The sequence below is a fragment of the Melozone crissalis genome, unplaced genomic scaffold, assembly GCF_028551555.1.
Source record: "Melozone crissalis strain CALT ecotype California unplaced genomic scaffold, PUWL_Pcris_2 ptg000013l_1, whole genome shotgun sequence".
NCBI lineage: Eukaryota > Metazoa > Chordata > Aves > Passeriformes > Passerellidae > Melozone > Melozone crissalis.
This window is the reverse complement of record NW_026535791.1, coordinates 7,517,898-7,534,442: the sequence shown is the minus strand read 5'-3', so window position 1 is coordinate 7,534,442 and position 16,545 is coordinate 7,517,898. Positions and strand designations below refer to the sequence as shown.

The 16,545-nt window shown below is 39.4% G+C and overlaps 1 protein-coding gene across 6 annotated transcripts in view; it reads right to left on the bottom strand.

Moving 5' to 3' along the window:
* The window catches only part of FRY (FRY microtubule binding protein), a 225,272-nt gene that overhangs the window by 149,750 nt on the left and 58,977 nt on the right, over nt 1–16,545 (bottom strand). For 2 of the 6 annotated variants that reach the window (XM_054272255.1, XM_054272256.1), the window contains exon 1: nt 9,083–9,509. The exons of 3 other annotated variants lie outside the window; for them this stretch is intronic. In XM_054272255.1, coding sequence (XP_054128230.1) covers nt 9,083–9,152 — 70 coding nt within the window. In that variant the 5' untranslated portion in view covers nt 9,153–9,509. Of the gene's footprint in view, nt 1–9,082; nt 9,510–16,545 lie in introns of those variants that run through there. One more of the 6 variants, XM_054272260.1, reaches the window with a different exon arrangement.

Below are 16,545 nucleotides of genomic sequence, written 5' to 3'. Positions count from 1 at the left end.
TTCTCACCCCCTCACTGACTAGTGAAAAACCACAGCAGTCTCTCAACTCGTAGGCATTAGCACTACATGTGATGACTGCAAATTTCTGAAAAAATAGAAAGTATCCAGGACAAAGACTGTATAGTATGTGTCTCAAAAGGGCCTCCCTTTTTTTTTTTTTAAATGTGTGAAACTTCTCTCCTAAGGCTCCAATCACCTAATTAAGCTCTTTATCAGCAATGTATTCCCCTAGAGAAACATGATACTGTCACCATAGTGATCCCACAGTATTTACAAAACAGCACTCAGATTTCTCTTCAAACTAGTGTCCTGAAAAAGCCCCAAAATCTCTCTTCTGAGACATGACAAAGATGAATCTCTTAGGCACCTCTAATACCAGTCGTGTCAGACCTTATATTATGCACAAACATCAATATTTTGGGGAGTGTCTGTGTATTTGAGATCTCTCACACAGATAAGGAAGCAAGTGGATTCAGCAAATACGTGAGACTACTGCTACTTGGCTGAGAGCAAATTAAGAAGTCAGTGTTTCTCAGATGTGTTTGATTCAGTGGCTTGTTTTAGCAAGCTCTGCTGTCTGCTGTGAAAAGTAAAGCTCTCCATCCCTCAGTTTTGAATGTGACTATAATTGGCAATATATAGAAGACCATAAATATGTAAGGAATTGCCAGGCTTCTCTGTAGTTCCTATGAAGAAGAGAGTCTGGGCTTCTGAACTCTGACCTTGAATGAGGTCCACATTCCTCCCTTTGAGATGTGCCATATCAAGGGGAACTCCAGAACCTGGCAGACAGAGGCCAGAGAGACCATCTTGCTGAAGAAAGAGGCAGAAGTGTTGCTCAGTACTTCGATCCACTATCACTAAATTCCCTGCCTCATTCAGTGATGGGTCCACATTGCCCTTGTTCAGCCTTTTACCACTAAGGAAGCAAGAGTAACTCTCCTTCTTGACTTTGATATTCCTTGCAAAGCCCACCTCCAGTTGCATTTTGAATTTCTAAGCACTGTCCCTGCATGCTCAGGCAATATCTATAAATTCCTTCTTTGCAGCCAAATCACACTTCTGCCTCAGATATATCACCTTTTTCAGAGTGGAGCTCAGCCAAGAGGTCCCTGATAAGCCAAGCCAGTCGCCTCATACTCCTGCTTGCTTCCTTAAGCATCCATTCTTGTTCTTGGAAGATGCTGACCTCAAAGACCTGTCAGCTTTCCTAAGTGTCTTTGCCTTTTAGAGCTGTCCTTCATGAGATCCCCACTATAGATTCTGAAATCTCAAAAACTGAAATCTACTCTCCTTAAGTCCAGGGTCTCTACACAGCCACCCTTTCCCTACTCTCCTCAGGATTTGGATCTCCAGTCATGTCTTCCATGTTAATGGGTAACAGACCCAGTTGCACTTCACCCATTTGGTATATTGCAATTCAAAAAGTTACTTCCAACACTTTCAAGAAATCATGACTGCTTGCAACCTACTATTTTGCACTTGCAGCAGACATCAGGAAGTTCAAGTCTCTCATGTGAACCAACATCAACAATTCATTAACTTCCTCAAGTTGTTCAAAGTTGTTTCTACACTTCCTCACCCTGATCAACGCCCTGTAACATATTCCCACCATCACCCTGTAACACTCCAAGTCATCTGTTCTAATCCTGATCCACAAACTCTCCAGCACACTGTCACACATCCAGCACACTTCCATCCCACAGAAGAGCTCCAGATCCGTAAGGGGTTCCTTCACAAAGGCAGCAACTTCCACTCCCTATTTCCATGCAGGTCCTCAAGAGCTTCTAAGGATCCATCCATCACGGCATTCCAACAGTGTGAGCTGTAACACCCAGCTTGCTGCTGCTGTGACATTGTAACTTGTGACTGCATGTAGCACTTGACTTTTTCCTCAGTGTTTTCCAGAAGGCATTTATTTGTATACATACATTTAAGGTATGCATACAACATATAAAAGACTGTCTCTCCACCCTGTTCTACAGTTTAATATGTTTCTCTTATTCCCTTTGCCCTGCATCCTTTGCTTTCCACCCCTGTTCACTGTCACCTAACTGAACTATGGGTCATAATCCCCTCTCCATTGGTACCCATAGTTTCCAGCTGTCAGCAGGATGATGAGCCAGTCAGCAGATGTTTTCTACTGCTTTGTCAAACTAGTGAATATCCTTCTATTTGCATTCTTAAAAATATAAACCATTCAAGAACTTAAAATATCTTCCTGACAGAGCTATTTCCAAGTTTGAACATTATGTTTATTATTCCTTTTAGCTAGACGCAATAGACAAAGGATTCAGAAGAAAGAAAATTTGAGGAGAAGCAATTTTATTTCCGTGAACAATTGATTCTAATCTAGTTTAGGTAACTGCAGTGACTGAAAAATTACTGACTTACAAATAACTCAGCTACTTATCTCTGTGAAATTATTCTGCACTCCAAATTTATCATGGAAACAATGGCAACAACTTCACTGTTGATGCTCTGAAAACAGGGATGCAAAAGCTAGATTTGTCTCCTTCCTGGAGAAGGAGCTATTATTTATAAGCAGGCATAGGTACAGGAGTCACCATTTAAAGTAAATATGATTTACCATACAGTTCCAGCAGCTTAATAGCAGGAATCAGCCAAAACTGCCTCCCACTCCTAGTAGTGTACCCTCATACCCCTTCTCATGCTGACACCAGCATCTACACCATTTTAGAAAGTTTAGCTTTCAGGATACTAACTCTGTGGGTAATGAGGGTGGCAGAGAAGGGGTAGGAGCATGGTGACAGGAGTAAGACACTGGGATGAGACTGCCCCTCCCAGTCACAGCTACCGCAATGCCATATGTGCCATTCATGGTTTCAACACCCTCAGGAATTCAGTCTCTAGGGCTACCAACTCACAGCAAAGGGTCTGTAGTTTCTGACTGTTTAGAAACTTAGGAATGAAAACAGAAAATAAAGCTGGACAAGCATGTGCCACTGTAATTCTCCACTGTAGGTGTAGAGCCTGCTTCCTACTTATTTCAAGTCAATGCACAGAAAAGAGTTAAGCTATTAATGCAATGAGCGTATCAAAAGTGGAGAAAATAGAAAAGGATTGATAAGCAGCAATTTAATATAACATATTAATATAATAACTTATATTCACCAGTACTAAATTTTAAACAACATTGTACGTTTTATACTCCTAAGGTATCCTGTTTATCACTTTCCTTATACCTATATATACTCCATTTTTCATAATTATATTTTTTATATTTATATAGACAAATAAAAATAAAAGCTACCACAGCTTATTCAATGGTATGTTATATGAATGGAGGAAACATAAGAATTGTTAGTTCTTTCCCTGATCCTTTTGAATAATAACTAGCAATACTAGAAAAAACCAAGATGCTGGTATTTTGACAACAAGGATATCACAAATGAATCACTCATAGTGAATACAGTATAACAGAATAGTTTTGTTTTCACCACAAGTAAAATAATTTGAGCCTTCATGGAATATCTACCAGTAACTAACAAAGCCTAGTTTCCAGGTCATCTAATATTTTGATGTTTTGAAGTTTTACCAGAAAAACTTATGCACTATATTGCAGTCAAAGCATTTGTAGATTTTTACTGCAGTAATTCAAACTTTTTAATGACAAGGAAACTCATTCTACTCATTCTACAAATCAACTCCAGATCCAAATCAACTGAATCTTGCAATAAACTGTTTATGATTTTCTCATCCTTTTTTCCCTCCAAGTATGGTAGAAAGGCTTCTGGAATGTCCTCAATGGAGTAGCAAACATCAAAATAAAAAAAAATCTTTTTTAAAAGAGTTCTCATGTTTCCAAAGTAGTAAAACTTTCACTTTCCCTTACTTCTGAGAAGACCCATGTCAAAATGCAAGTTCTAAAATGGGTCAGAACACGAAGAGCCTAAACATTGTGGTTTGCTGCCTTTCCCTTTGGATCAAACCAAATACAAAGACAGTTCCTGGGCAATAACAGTCACCATTATCAAGCAAGATACTTCACTGCTGACAGTGACAGACTACTTAGAGCTGAAGAATCCACTATGCACCCTCCCTTCAGGTCCAATGGACAGAGCAATCAATCCCCTTCACCTAGCACAACAGCTTGAATTAGTGGCATCCCTTTTCCCAGGCAGACTCAGCTGCCAAGACACAGCAGATGCTAAACCTTCGTGCCCAGGGCTCCCCAGAGGCAGCGGCAGTGCAAGGGCCAGCTCTCTGCAGGTGAGTCAGGGTGACACCTCAGCAGCCAGCAGGACACAAGGGTCCCAGCTTCTCCATCTGCTCACTGCAGCCACTGGCCCTGTCCCTTCCCCAGCTGCTTCAGGCAAGAACTGCTGCTCTCCATGCAGGGTGAGCCTGCAGCACATCAGCTTCTGGAATCAGGTTATTTGGGCCTGCAAGAGTACGGATGCCAGAGTAAGAGAGGGGAGAAGGTTCTCCTTGTTCAGTGAATGTGTTCGCCTAAGTGGGCAGTAGAAAACAGGAAGGAGCCTCTTCCCTTGATTGGTATCTTGCTATAAATCTCTAAGTCTAATAGCATGGTGTACTCAGAGTATTCAGCCTTAAACAGGCTGTGTTTGACGGTAGAAAAGGGAACCTACCAAAATAGCTGTTATCACACTTATGCACATTAAAATCTTACTAGAGGATCAAACAAATGCATCACAGACTTGGACATAACAAAGACTTTCAGTTAAGAAAGTGTCTGTGGCTTTCTCTTTTCTCTTGCTCTTTGACACAGGACTACACGAACATTCTTGTAAAAAAAGGCTGTGTTTTACCAGCCTTGTGCATTACATTCATTTAATGAAACGTTCCTTACTAATTTCTTTTCCTGACATGGTAGGAACATATCTTAAGAGAAGGACAGAACATGGCTGACCACATAGCAGTTAGCAACGCCCCAGGTTTCACATCAGCCACTGGGAAGTCTCTGCTGCCTGATGCTCTTTTGACCACAGAACCTGTTTGGATGCCAGCCCTGTGTTCAGCTCGGTGTGTGACCAGCAAGCTGTGGAGGAGCCAGAGATCCTGCTGGGAGCACTGTGGGATGTGAGCTGACGTGGGTGTCTGGGTGTCCCAGGCCTGGGCTGTACCTGATGTTACCAGCACTTGTAAAGAAGCAGCAGCTTTTGACAGCTGCCACGGGACTGGGCACACAGGGCACAGAGAAGGAGCACACGGTGCAGTAGGAGGACTGAGCAGAGGGATCTGGACAGCACAGAGGGGAAGAGGATGATGGCATGAGGATTTTGATGTGGATGTTGGCTACTGTGGAAGAAGGCAAAGAAGTCTGGCCGTGGAAAAGAGACCTGAAGTCCTGATACTAGAAAGTCCTTATGCTGAGTCTGCATTGAACACAAGTCTGTAGAAAACCCCCTTTCTATTCAAAGGTAGATAAACAAGCATTGCAATCCTCAAAATCAGGCCATGCAGATAACTCTGTTCTATGAGAAGTGCCAAATATAATATTCCCAATGCAGAATATGCAATTTCACTTTGTTACACGGAAAGAAACCTTAAAACCTATCTCTAGTAACTGTGAGACAAAGAAATGCAGCTTCTACAAGCCCACACAGGAGCTGGCTTGTGAGAGCACGAGTGAGCCATCTACCTGTGCCATTTAGATCCTTCTACAGAATACTTTCCTCCAATAAACTTAATTGCTGATCAGATCTAGGAACTGCAAAAGGCAGAATTTATTATAGATTTTTCTGCAGTTTATAATGATGGTACTTTAGGTTCTTGAAGCTAGATTTCTAAATTTCTGTTCAGATTTTTTTTTAAACTGTAACTTTCAAAAAGACATTTGGAAATTAAATTCAGAATAAATCTATCTTATTCATTAAAAAAGAAAAAAAAAAAGGAAAGATCAGGTTTCAAATTCCTAACATTTGTATTAATGTATTATGCCTTGAATAAATTACAAATGTTTATTTATAAAATGCATTTTGCACTATTTCCACAACAAATCTGAGGAAGACTCTTGATTGTTCTAGTTTTGGTAAGCCCTATTTTATTCTTGTCAGCTTATTGACCTCAGTGGGCCAAGTAAGTACCACTCATCTTGTGCAGACATAGCTATTTTAGCAATACTTTCAAAAAACAAGTAATGCAAATGATTAATGCAGTTGTTGACTAATGCAGCACTGATGAAAAACACTCAAATATTTAAGAAAATATAAGAACACATGAGATGGGTAAAAAGGCCCCTTAGATTATTCTTATTTTCCAACCAGAGAACCCCCTGTTCTGATTCCATCTCCAACACAATGCAGGAATATTTTCCAGACAGCACGACACGCACAGTACCTTATGGACACATGCAGAGCAAAAGTCTGTCTTGAGAACTGCACAAAGCAGTATTTTGAGATCTCTCAGTTTGATGGGATGGCTTGAAGGCCAGACTGTGACTTAGCTTTTTTTATCCCCCAGGAAGAAGGGTGCAGGCTCTCTGAGAACACCCTAGAGACTGTATCACACTGTGCCATCCTGACTGCAACAGTTAAAGTGAATTAACCCCATGGTCCATAAATTACCTGCCTCCTCAGCTGGGTGATGAACATGCAAATGCAAGCAGCATGCTTGGTGAACACCTCAGCGAGTGCTGTATGACACTGAACTGAAATCCTGCCTGGCATGTCAAGAGGGCTAGTTTGTTAAACTCCTTAGATAGCAAACTCAGGGGAAAGTGTCATTCCAAGTAGAATAACTGAGTATATTTCATGGTATTGGCAACAGACATGGATGGCAATCTGCTAGAAAATGCTAATGTTCTGTGTAAGCCAAAATACAAATCAATAGAAAGATCTGGTTTTGGTGGGACTAAAAAGCCTGGGAAGGATAAATGCTGTTTAAACTGATGTTTCGAAGTGCCAGTTTGCAGAAACATACATGGACAGCACCTCTGCACTGTTAACACTGCAGCAAAATATACACTGTAGGAACCAAAGTTATTTTTTTTTAAACTGTATGTTAGACCTCTGGCTGCTATGTAAATGGCACATCATAATTCATGGCTTACTTCTGCTCTTGGGTGTGCAGACACAGCACCTATTCTCAGAAAAACATGCTCCCATGCATGCATGTGCAGGCTTCCCAGCAGTTTCTCAAGCAAGGGAAGTGTTTTCCTCTGCTCCACCCATCACATAGCAGAGCTGAAGAAAGCCCTAGGTTTTTTTTTTTTAACTCCCTACTGTCTTCTTATCAAATAGTTTGTTTTTCAGCTAGAAAGGACACATTCAGATTTATGAACATACCCTTCCAGTACAAAAGCAAAAAAACCCCTCCAATTGACAACAAGTTTAAGGCAACCTGGGTTCATTTACTCTATTTCCTCCTACTGTTTCTTCAGATACAGTAGAAGGGGTGTTTATTCACTAAAAGAATGTCAGAAATATCTATTATTCATATACTGTTTCCATTTCCCTAAACTAGAACTTAGGGACTTCTAATTTCAGACTAGAAATACCTTTTCTATATTGAAATACTTAGTGTGTACTTCAAGATAAAGGAAAAAGAAAAAAACAACGCTTTAATTCTATAATGTAGTTGGTTTTATATTCTTAAGTGCTGGTTTTGCTTCAAGTTACAGTAGGCTATTACAAAATTAATGCCATAACTGATTTGATTTCTGCACCATAAACTGCCTTGTTTTTCTTCTTTCATAAGCTGTGCCTAGCTTGTTATAAAATATGTGCTGTCACAATACACACTTATGTTCTCAGTATTAGATTAATATTAGTCCAAGAAGGTAACTGAATAATAAAATTCTCTCCTAGTCCTTGTGGGATCACTCATTTCAATGAATATGCACTAAATATTTTTGTAGGAGGGCAGATAAGCAATGCTGTTTAGGTAATACTATTATTCCCTGGTGGCTTCACACTTGTGGTAGAAAAACAGATTCAAACAAGCACTACAGTGTTACTGAGGTTACAAATGACCTGGAAAAATACAGTTTCTATGGATATCATTTAATGAATACAAGACTTGCATGTCACACATCTAACATAGTATTTTGTTTATTTCTTTGCAGGTATAAGGTACTCTCCTTGCATTGAGCAGATCTTGCAATTCTTTTATACCACAGAATTTTTAAATGCTAGACTTTTATGCAGACATTTTTAAATTATAGATAGCAGGATGATCAGAACCTTATTTCACATGTAGCCACGCTGGATTTTTCCAGAGACATTGTGTTCTATCTTTTAAAACCAGTTAAATATGGAGATTTAGCACTGTTAATAAAAGCTTATATAGAGGAGGAATATACTCTTCATGTACTTTAACTTAAAAAGCAAATTTTTGCCAGTGTTATCTCATCACCTTACCTCATCTGAATATATTTGCAAGCACTAAATTTTATTCAGACATCTTCATTACGTAATATTGCTAAATCATCTATAGTGTAATTGATTAAAAAAGCAATGGAAATCAGGAACAGCAGTACTAAAAAGACTAAGGCAGACTAAAATGCTATTTGTTTACATTCTGCAAAACCCAGCCTGGATCAGATAAACAGATGGATTCTTTCTGGCTAGAAATATTGCACAAGATTCTCAAATTAAGCATAGAGGGTGGGAAGTGCAGCTATAAGCAATTGATGTTTTGCTTCCTGTCACATCAAAATGACTTTCAGATCTTTAGTAGAATAATTATATTTTGTCCTCAGTGCACAATTAATAAAAACCAACTTCTGAGCAATGCCACACCCTTGTGATTAAACATCATTTAAAAAAATATTTAGATGAAGTCTGAACAAATAAAACAAACATGTAGGCAGGAAATGTTGTTTGGAATGCACTCCCTGCAATGTACTGTTAGACCCAGAAAGCAGCCTAACTTCAGAATTCAATCAAGTAAAATCTACTATAATCTCATTACAGTCCTTACAGTTAATGAAACCTACTTAAATCTCTGACATTTTGATTTTTAGAGCTGAAAAAAGCAAGAATTACTTGGTTTACACAACACAAACATACAGAAAGGTAAAATTCTATCCTTCAGGTTGCCCTAGCTATTTACCAAGCAACGCATAATATGAAAAGATTACTCTTCTGCTACTCACTATTGCTCCAGGATTTCAGTAAATATTTGATACTGATTTCAAAGAAGCCTGAATCCTGCTGGCTAGCCATGTCTGCTGCATACAAAGAGGCTTCTATAATTCTGAGCAGCTGAAGTGGCAGGTACTATGTATGTAGATGTGACTGTCACCAGTCAGTGATGTAAACGAGGGGTCAGAGGAGGAAATGAAGTCTCCGCAGATCCACTTCTTCCGTTCATGGTAGGTAAGCTCATTAAAAAAAAAAATAGAAAAAGCCTCAACAACAACACACCATGAGATTTTTGTCCTTTGCTCTTCCTTCGGGGCTTGTTCTTAATTCTAGCTGAAGAGTATTTAATTCCCTCGCCCCCTCAGCACTCAGTATTTTCATTTATTCCATTCCACAACCGGGCAGATTTCCTCTGGTCGGCGAAGGCACCGGCAGCAGCAGCAGAGCACTTGTTCCACAGGCACGGTTAGAGCGGCTTCCCGAAGGGTGTCGGAGCCGCGCTGCTGACAGCGTGCAGCCTGCCTGTCTGAGGCTGCTTTCCCATCAGAGCCTCTCAGCCCCAGCCTGTGCACCTCCTCTCGCAAACCCAGGGGCAACTGGAAGCCCCACCGAAGGCGTCTCTTCTGCAGCTGCAGGGATCTCACACGTACTGCTCAGCTTCAGGGGGAAAGAAAGCAGCCTCTAATGAACATCCTCTGCCTGCTCTGGTCAGCTGCTCTCCTTCCGCCTGCTTCCAAGAGGAGCCCGCTGAACTACACACAACTGCATCACGCTGCAGCAAAGCGGAGCTGCACCCATAGATCTGATTGCAGTGACGCTGGGAAGGAAAAAAGGCTCTCCCTCAGCCCAGTTGCACAAGAGAAGCACTTCCAGAGCACTGAACCCACGGCATGCAGACTGGCTGCTTCTGCTTTCCTTTCACTGCTACAGAAAAACGTGCTGTCATTTTTTTCTTGACACTTTTTCCGCCTCCCCTCCTCCCTCCCTTAACAAAGATGAGAGACAGCAAGCTGGATTCATAACGCCAAATAAGCCAGAGAGCTCACTGCTTTGTATTCACCTCTGAAAGAGCCACAGAAAACTCAGTTTGATATCATTTTTATATTGAATAATGGTTTCTAAAAAGGAACTGAATTCACATAAGAAAAATGAGGCAGAAGCAATTCACTGCTTTTTAATCTCTCTGTATTTTCTACAAAATACTTAATTGCTAGGTACAATTTCCATATTCCTAAGGTTTTATTTCATATAATCACACTACATCACTATGCATATTTTAATGGTAATGAAGAAAAATAAGAATCAGTTTCCAAAGTACTTTTTGTTTCACATATTCTTGGTATCACCCTTCCAGATATTATTTCCTGGGAATAACAGTACTTATTTTTCTCACTTAGTGAAATAAATATCCTGCAGCATTTCATAATTATAGTATCTGAGACAAAATAGAGCTTGTCTGCTGCTCATTCTTCTAAAACCTTTGTCAGCGATTATATTTGCACATCACTTTTGGTTTCAGTATGTGGAATATTTGATGTTTGGATTGGAAGCTGAGGAACACAAGGGTCACTGAGACCAAGCCCTTGTGGTTCTCACTGAAAATATGCTAAATGTCTTCTGCAAACATACCTCATCTAGAGATAAGGTTTTGTGTCCTCACTAATGACAGGCTGTTGTTTAAACTCACTTTGTAAACGTTCTTTCAGTTTCTAAATGAACTTCACTCAAAACCTGTTTACACCCTTTCATGGACATGAACAACCAGAAGTGTTCAGAGTATCTCAAGTTTGACCTCACCAGCCATGTCAATGAAAGCTGATCAGCTCTTCCTCTATACTGCTAATTATCATCCCATTGCTGTCACTCTGCATCCCCAGTTTATATTGAGACCTTGCTGTCCCATTTGTACCTTCTTTCCTACCCCCCACTGACAAAGCCTCCTCTTTGTGCCATCCTGTTTTAGCCAGCACAATCCAGCCTTTTACAATTAAAGTTAAATTTAACACCAAATAAGGGAAGTTCCAAAATCTAGGAGACCAATGACTTTCCACCATCCCACTAATTGATTTTTCATCAGACACAATGCCAAGTAGGTTTGGAAGTCCTTATTCACCCTCACAAATACTACATTAATTCAAGGATTTAAGTAATAATTTCTCCTGTGGTGCTATATCACATGCTTTTCTGGAGATGACAGATAAATTAATTTCATTGCAACTCTCTTGCTGAAAATAAAAACAGGAGGTTAATTTGCAAGTAGTTGTATTTCCTAAATCCGTATTAGAGTTTATCCAACTTTAAATTAAATCCACACCTTTAAATATAATCTCTCACCAATTTTTTTTCCGTCTTGAGTATCAAGCAGCCTCTCTGTTGATGCAGATAATTTTCCCCCCAACAAATCTGTGGTTTATATTTACAGGGCAGAATCTCTCTTTTGATATGCTCAACAAAAATGTTATTACCCAAGCTGCAACGTCATATGGCTGCTCTTCATTGAGTGAATAAATGGGAAGTTAACTGGTTTTAGTAATGTGAATTTGAAGATCTTTGAGGGGTTTTTTAACACCTCACAAATGATTTTTTATTCTGTTTGTCTTACTCCTCCTACTTCTGTTTTTCTACAAGAGAAAATGAAAACTAAAGGCAAAAGTATTCATGTAGTTAGTGGTCAAATCTTGTTCTCACTCCATCTCTCAACCTCACTGGACACTGGACTCTTTAAAATCAATGTCCTTGTTTTGAAGTTGTAAAGGAGTAAGGATGTTTAACCATTTGCTTTTTTATTCCCTCACCTTACTCAGCTCATCTTCTGTGCTGCTGCTGTCAGGAGAATACCAGCCTCCATGGGTGACCTGTTAGCTCCATGGCAAGCTCCTGTGGGTCCCATGTGTCCCTCACCAGCAGAATGAAAAGTTCAAGGTTTTGTTGGTTGGTTGGTTTCAGTGCTTTCAAGTAAAAGAAATTTCAGATATCCCACATGGGCACTTTTCTTAACTGTCACTATCCAGCTCCTTTTTATTTCTCATGTTTGTATTTTCAGTTTGGCAGATCTATCTTTGCTAATTTTGAGTCAACTTGTATGAATAGGATCCAGTAACACTCCTTCCACTTGATTTTCACCAGTTACCAAATCTAACCAATCTAACAATCTTTTCTTGACTCTGTGATCATTTGGTGAAGAAATAAATGGGCTACTGCATCCAAGGACACCTGGATTCAACTACCATAGGAAGAGTTTGCATTTGGCATGTTTAAGTGCCACCTAATGCCTAGTTGCTCTTCCTTGTGGAGTAACATTAAAAAGGCTACAGCTACATTCAGCCTCTATCAGATCCCCTGCACCTCTTTTACTGACTTTCTCCAAAGTGATATGGAGCCAAAGTAATCCAATTTCATGTAGGTCTTTTTTTAAGCATTGCATCACAACATAATTGCAGAATCTTACTGCTCTCACCATTTACTAGTCTTTCTGAAGAACGTGTCCACCTATTGTGTGTTCCCACTGACAGCATGATGCTGTACTAAAATACTGAAAAGCTTAATGGATATATTGAGACAGTATATTAAGGAAAAATGCCACCACTCTTAGAGTCTATATTTTTGTCATCATATGAATGAGTTCATACAGAATGATAGTTGTTAATATTTACTTCAGGTTTGATACTCCTCCATTATTGGTTCTGCTTTCAAAAGTATCACCCAGAATATAAATGACTCAGAATTTAACTTTTAACAGCTTCTTTAAAATTAAAAGTATAATCAATTAAAATCTTACTAATTTCTATCATTTGTCATAAAATATTTTTTAAAAACTTAAATGCTAAATTACGTTTAAATATTTGCCAGTCTAAATCTGCAAGCAAGACATCTTCCATATATAATGATTTTACTCATATTTTGGAAACACTCCTAAAACAGGAATAACACAGAAATGGCATAAACATCAGCATTCTAATTTAGTGTTCTGAATTTATTTTTGGTAGGCTCACAAGACTAAGAAATTTTGAAATTGCATAGCTTCCACTTTCATTTTTGTTGACTTTGCAATATTTACAATTTAATTACATATTCCAGGCTGTGAAAGACAGGCAGGCATGAGCATACGAAATCTGTCCATGAAAGTAAATTGTCTGATGAGGGCTGTTACAGACTTACACATTTACAGGTATAGTGGGCTCCTTCTTTATGACATGACTACATGGGAATTGACAAAACCAGTTGCTTTTTTTTTCACCATATGAAACCACAGATTCAAAATGTAAGGCTTTTCATGTGCCTGCCATGATGAACTACCTGCTGATTACCATAAGCAATGTTTAAACTAAATGTTTGTTAAACTACGTGTAACACACACTCCACATTTGTGAGCACTGAGCACCTTCTGTTCTCCCACTGTTTTCTGAGATCAGAGGAAATAAATATCCAGGAACCCTGGTTACCTGGCTAGTACCCTTCTCAGTCTGAACAGATCTGAGGCTGTGGAGTTTCCATGCCCAACTTTGGGGAAAAAGAAGCTGGGAGACACTGTTCACCAGTATGGTCAGATGTGTCCTTGTGAGCAGCTATTGTCACTGCAAAACATCTGAAAAATAGACTTCCAAAGCTTTCACTCAGTAAAGGGACAGGAATAACAAAACCACATACTGCTGGAGGTATTCACAATATCTATCTTGAGGCATCCAGCTCAGATGCCTACACTGGGAGGTGAGTGCCTTCAACATGACACAATAGTTCAGAGAGTTTCAGTAAAGAACACAATTATTTGCTCAAAGCAGCCTGTTTCTCCTCACTGTACACACATGATACTTAGGGTAACTACTTTTGTAAACTAGATTTTTAGATTCTTAATATTTAGTAGCATAGGTACCAATTTTGTTTACAGTTTTAGTGACTACTGTTTATTACAGTCATTCAGGCAGTTTAGTCCTCTGTGTTTTCAGCAATGCTTGCAGGAATCCTTAAAAAAGCACATGGAGATTTGAATATAGCACAGTCTTGCACAATCTTCTGGGGCTCATTTTAGCTTGGTATGAAAAGGCCTATGTGGATTTTGCAATCTTAACTCCTCAGAATCTGAGGCTAAATGCAAAGAGTAGCCAAGAGTAGATGACAACAGTAACAAAGCAAATATAGATTCAAATTTTGTCTTCTAAGCAGAGGTATGGACACATCTCAAAGCCTAAAGTAGCTCTACTGAACTTCTGAAGGCTTTAACATGCTTTATTATGATTATGATTATAATGTTCTATGGCTTCCTATAGCTTTTCCTTCTGATTTTGATTTAAATACTAAGCCCTTTTAGCCAAATAATACTGTATGTTGAATTACATCTGTGTCTCTGATTTCCATGGAATCAGATTGGATTCACACAAGTACAGTCTGTATAAAAGTTAGGCTGTCTGGAGTTCTTCACCTCAGGAATAAGTAAGGGCTGCTTATCAGTGTCTTCATGGTTTTTACACAGCCTAGTCCTCTTGGGCAAAATAAAGCAACCCTACAAAGAGTGGTTCCCAGACTCATTTGATTCCAGTGCAGAACATACCTAACAGAGGAAAACAAGCAGGATATCATCATGTCCTGGGATAGGCTGCATTGCATTCATGATTTCGCATTCCCTCCTCTGGGAACCTCTTTCTGCCCTGCTCTTGAAAGACTGTGCCAGCTTTCAGATGGATGCTGGTCATAGCTCAATGGTATTCCAGTGCCTAAATTTAGGTGTCTAGCACAATTATAGATACCCTAAGGTATGGGAAATATTTACAGAGAGTGGCAGATATGACATAACACATATATTAGCTTAACTAATGTCCTCTGCTGAATCAAAGATCAAAATTGTAGTATCTAAACCAACCAAATATTACATACTATGGTGTCCCATGTATTAACAAGGTAAAACAAACATCTTGCTATGATCCAAGTTAAAAGTACAGAGTGACAGAAAGAACTCCACAAAATAAGATTTCATCAAGGAAATCTCATTTAATATGATAATCTCTAAATAAAGTAATAGAAATCCTTCTTAGTTTATGGTTCATTAGTTTTGCTGCACCATTTTGTCTTGTCTCCTGTTTGTAAGTGGCTGTTCAGCTATTGCCACCTAGTGATGGGAAGCAAAACAGGCAGAAACAAGAGAACGGCAAATAATGCACGAGGAATGCTTGTTTACATCACAAACTGCGTCAAAATGGAAGACAGCAGCATTGAAATGAAGCACATGTTTGTATTTCCGAAGCAAGGGCATCAGGCAACTTGGGTACAGTTATATACAATATTTAAATAGAAACCTACTGAATGGTATTTAATAGAACAAAACAACATATTTTCATAGATACATTATAGAGTCATACATCACCCAGCTCTCATCCTCAGTTTGTTCAGTAAATTCATTAGAGTAATGAAATAGGTTGTAAGGAGTTTGTGCCTAATCTATAAATGACAAATTATTACTAGGCATTTTGCAGAGGATGAAATTGGTGAATGTTGGAATTATGCCTAGAGATTCAAAGTACTATTATTCTTCCCTTGAATTTTCTTTGGAGCTGTCAAACTGACATGTCCTCTTAGGACTCTGTCATTCACCTCTGCATTTCTCCCTAGATGAACAGTGTCTGGAAGCATCACCCAGTCAGGAGCAAATTTTGTTTGCCCAGACTTACCAAGCATATACTACAAAGATACCATCCTGAAAGCCATTAGGAAATCTGCACCACTACCACTGGGGCACAGACTCAGGCAACACTGACGCAGGAAATGCATGTCAAAATGCAGCCTGTGTCCCACAAGCACAGACCACAGGCATCAGCAGGCAAAAGGAGTAACTTAGTCAGTATTTTTTTCCTGCTCTTCACCTTAAGTTTCCAGGAACCATCCCTAAACAAGCCTTTTACCATTGCCGAAATCCTATAAAATTCTTCCCTTTGTAACAAATCCTTACCTGTATTTTAGAGACAAGGTTATATATCACACTCCCCAAACATTCTAGCATGAGGTGTCAGAACTTCCTTACAACAGGAAGTTTCCAAACCACCACTGAAGGTGACTCTCATTCTGTTTCAGAGATGAGATGAAGTAACTGAACCCCACCCACACACTCACAGTATAATTTGTATTTGCTAATTTACTCATAAGAGATTGGTACCAGGTCTAGGACAGAGGGAATCCAGACTTTGTGGTTCTCCCTCTTTTTCTCAAGCTATTACACATATTTCCTCATTCCACAATGCATAGACTGAATCCTCAAATACTGCAGAATTTAGGGCCATAATAAGTCATAAACTCCCTGTTCCACTTCCCTTCTGTCACACAGTTGTATGTCTTCTACCCTCCAGGAAACTCTGTGGGAGGGCAGAGAGGTGGAAGCCAGAAGGGCAAGGGCTGGACCATGCCCATTGCTAGATGTTCACAGAGTCATGGAATGGTTTGGGTTGGATGGGACCTTTCAAGATTGACTATTCCAAACCCCTGCCATGGG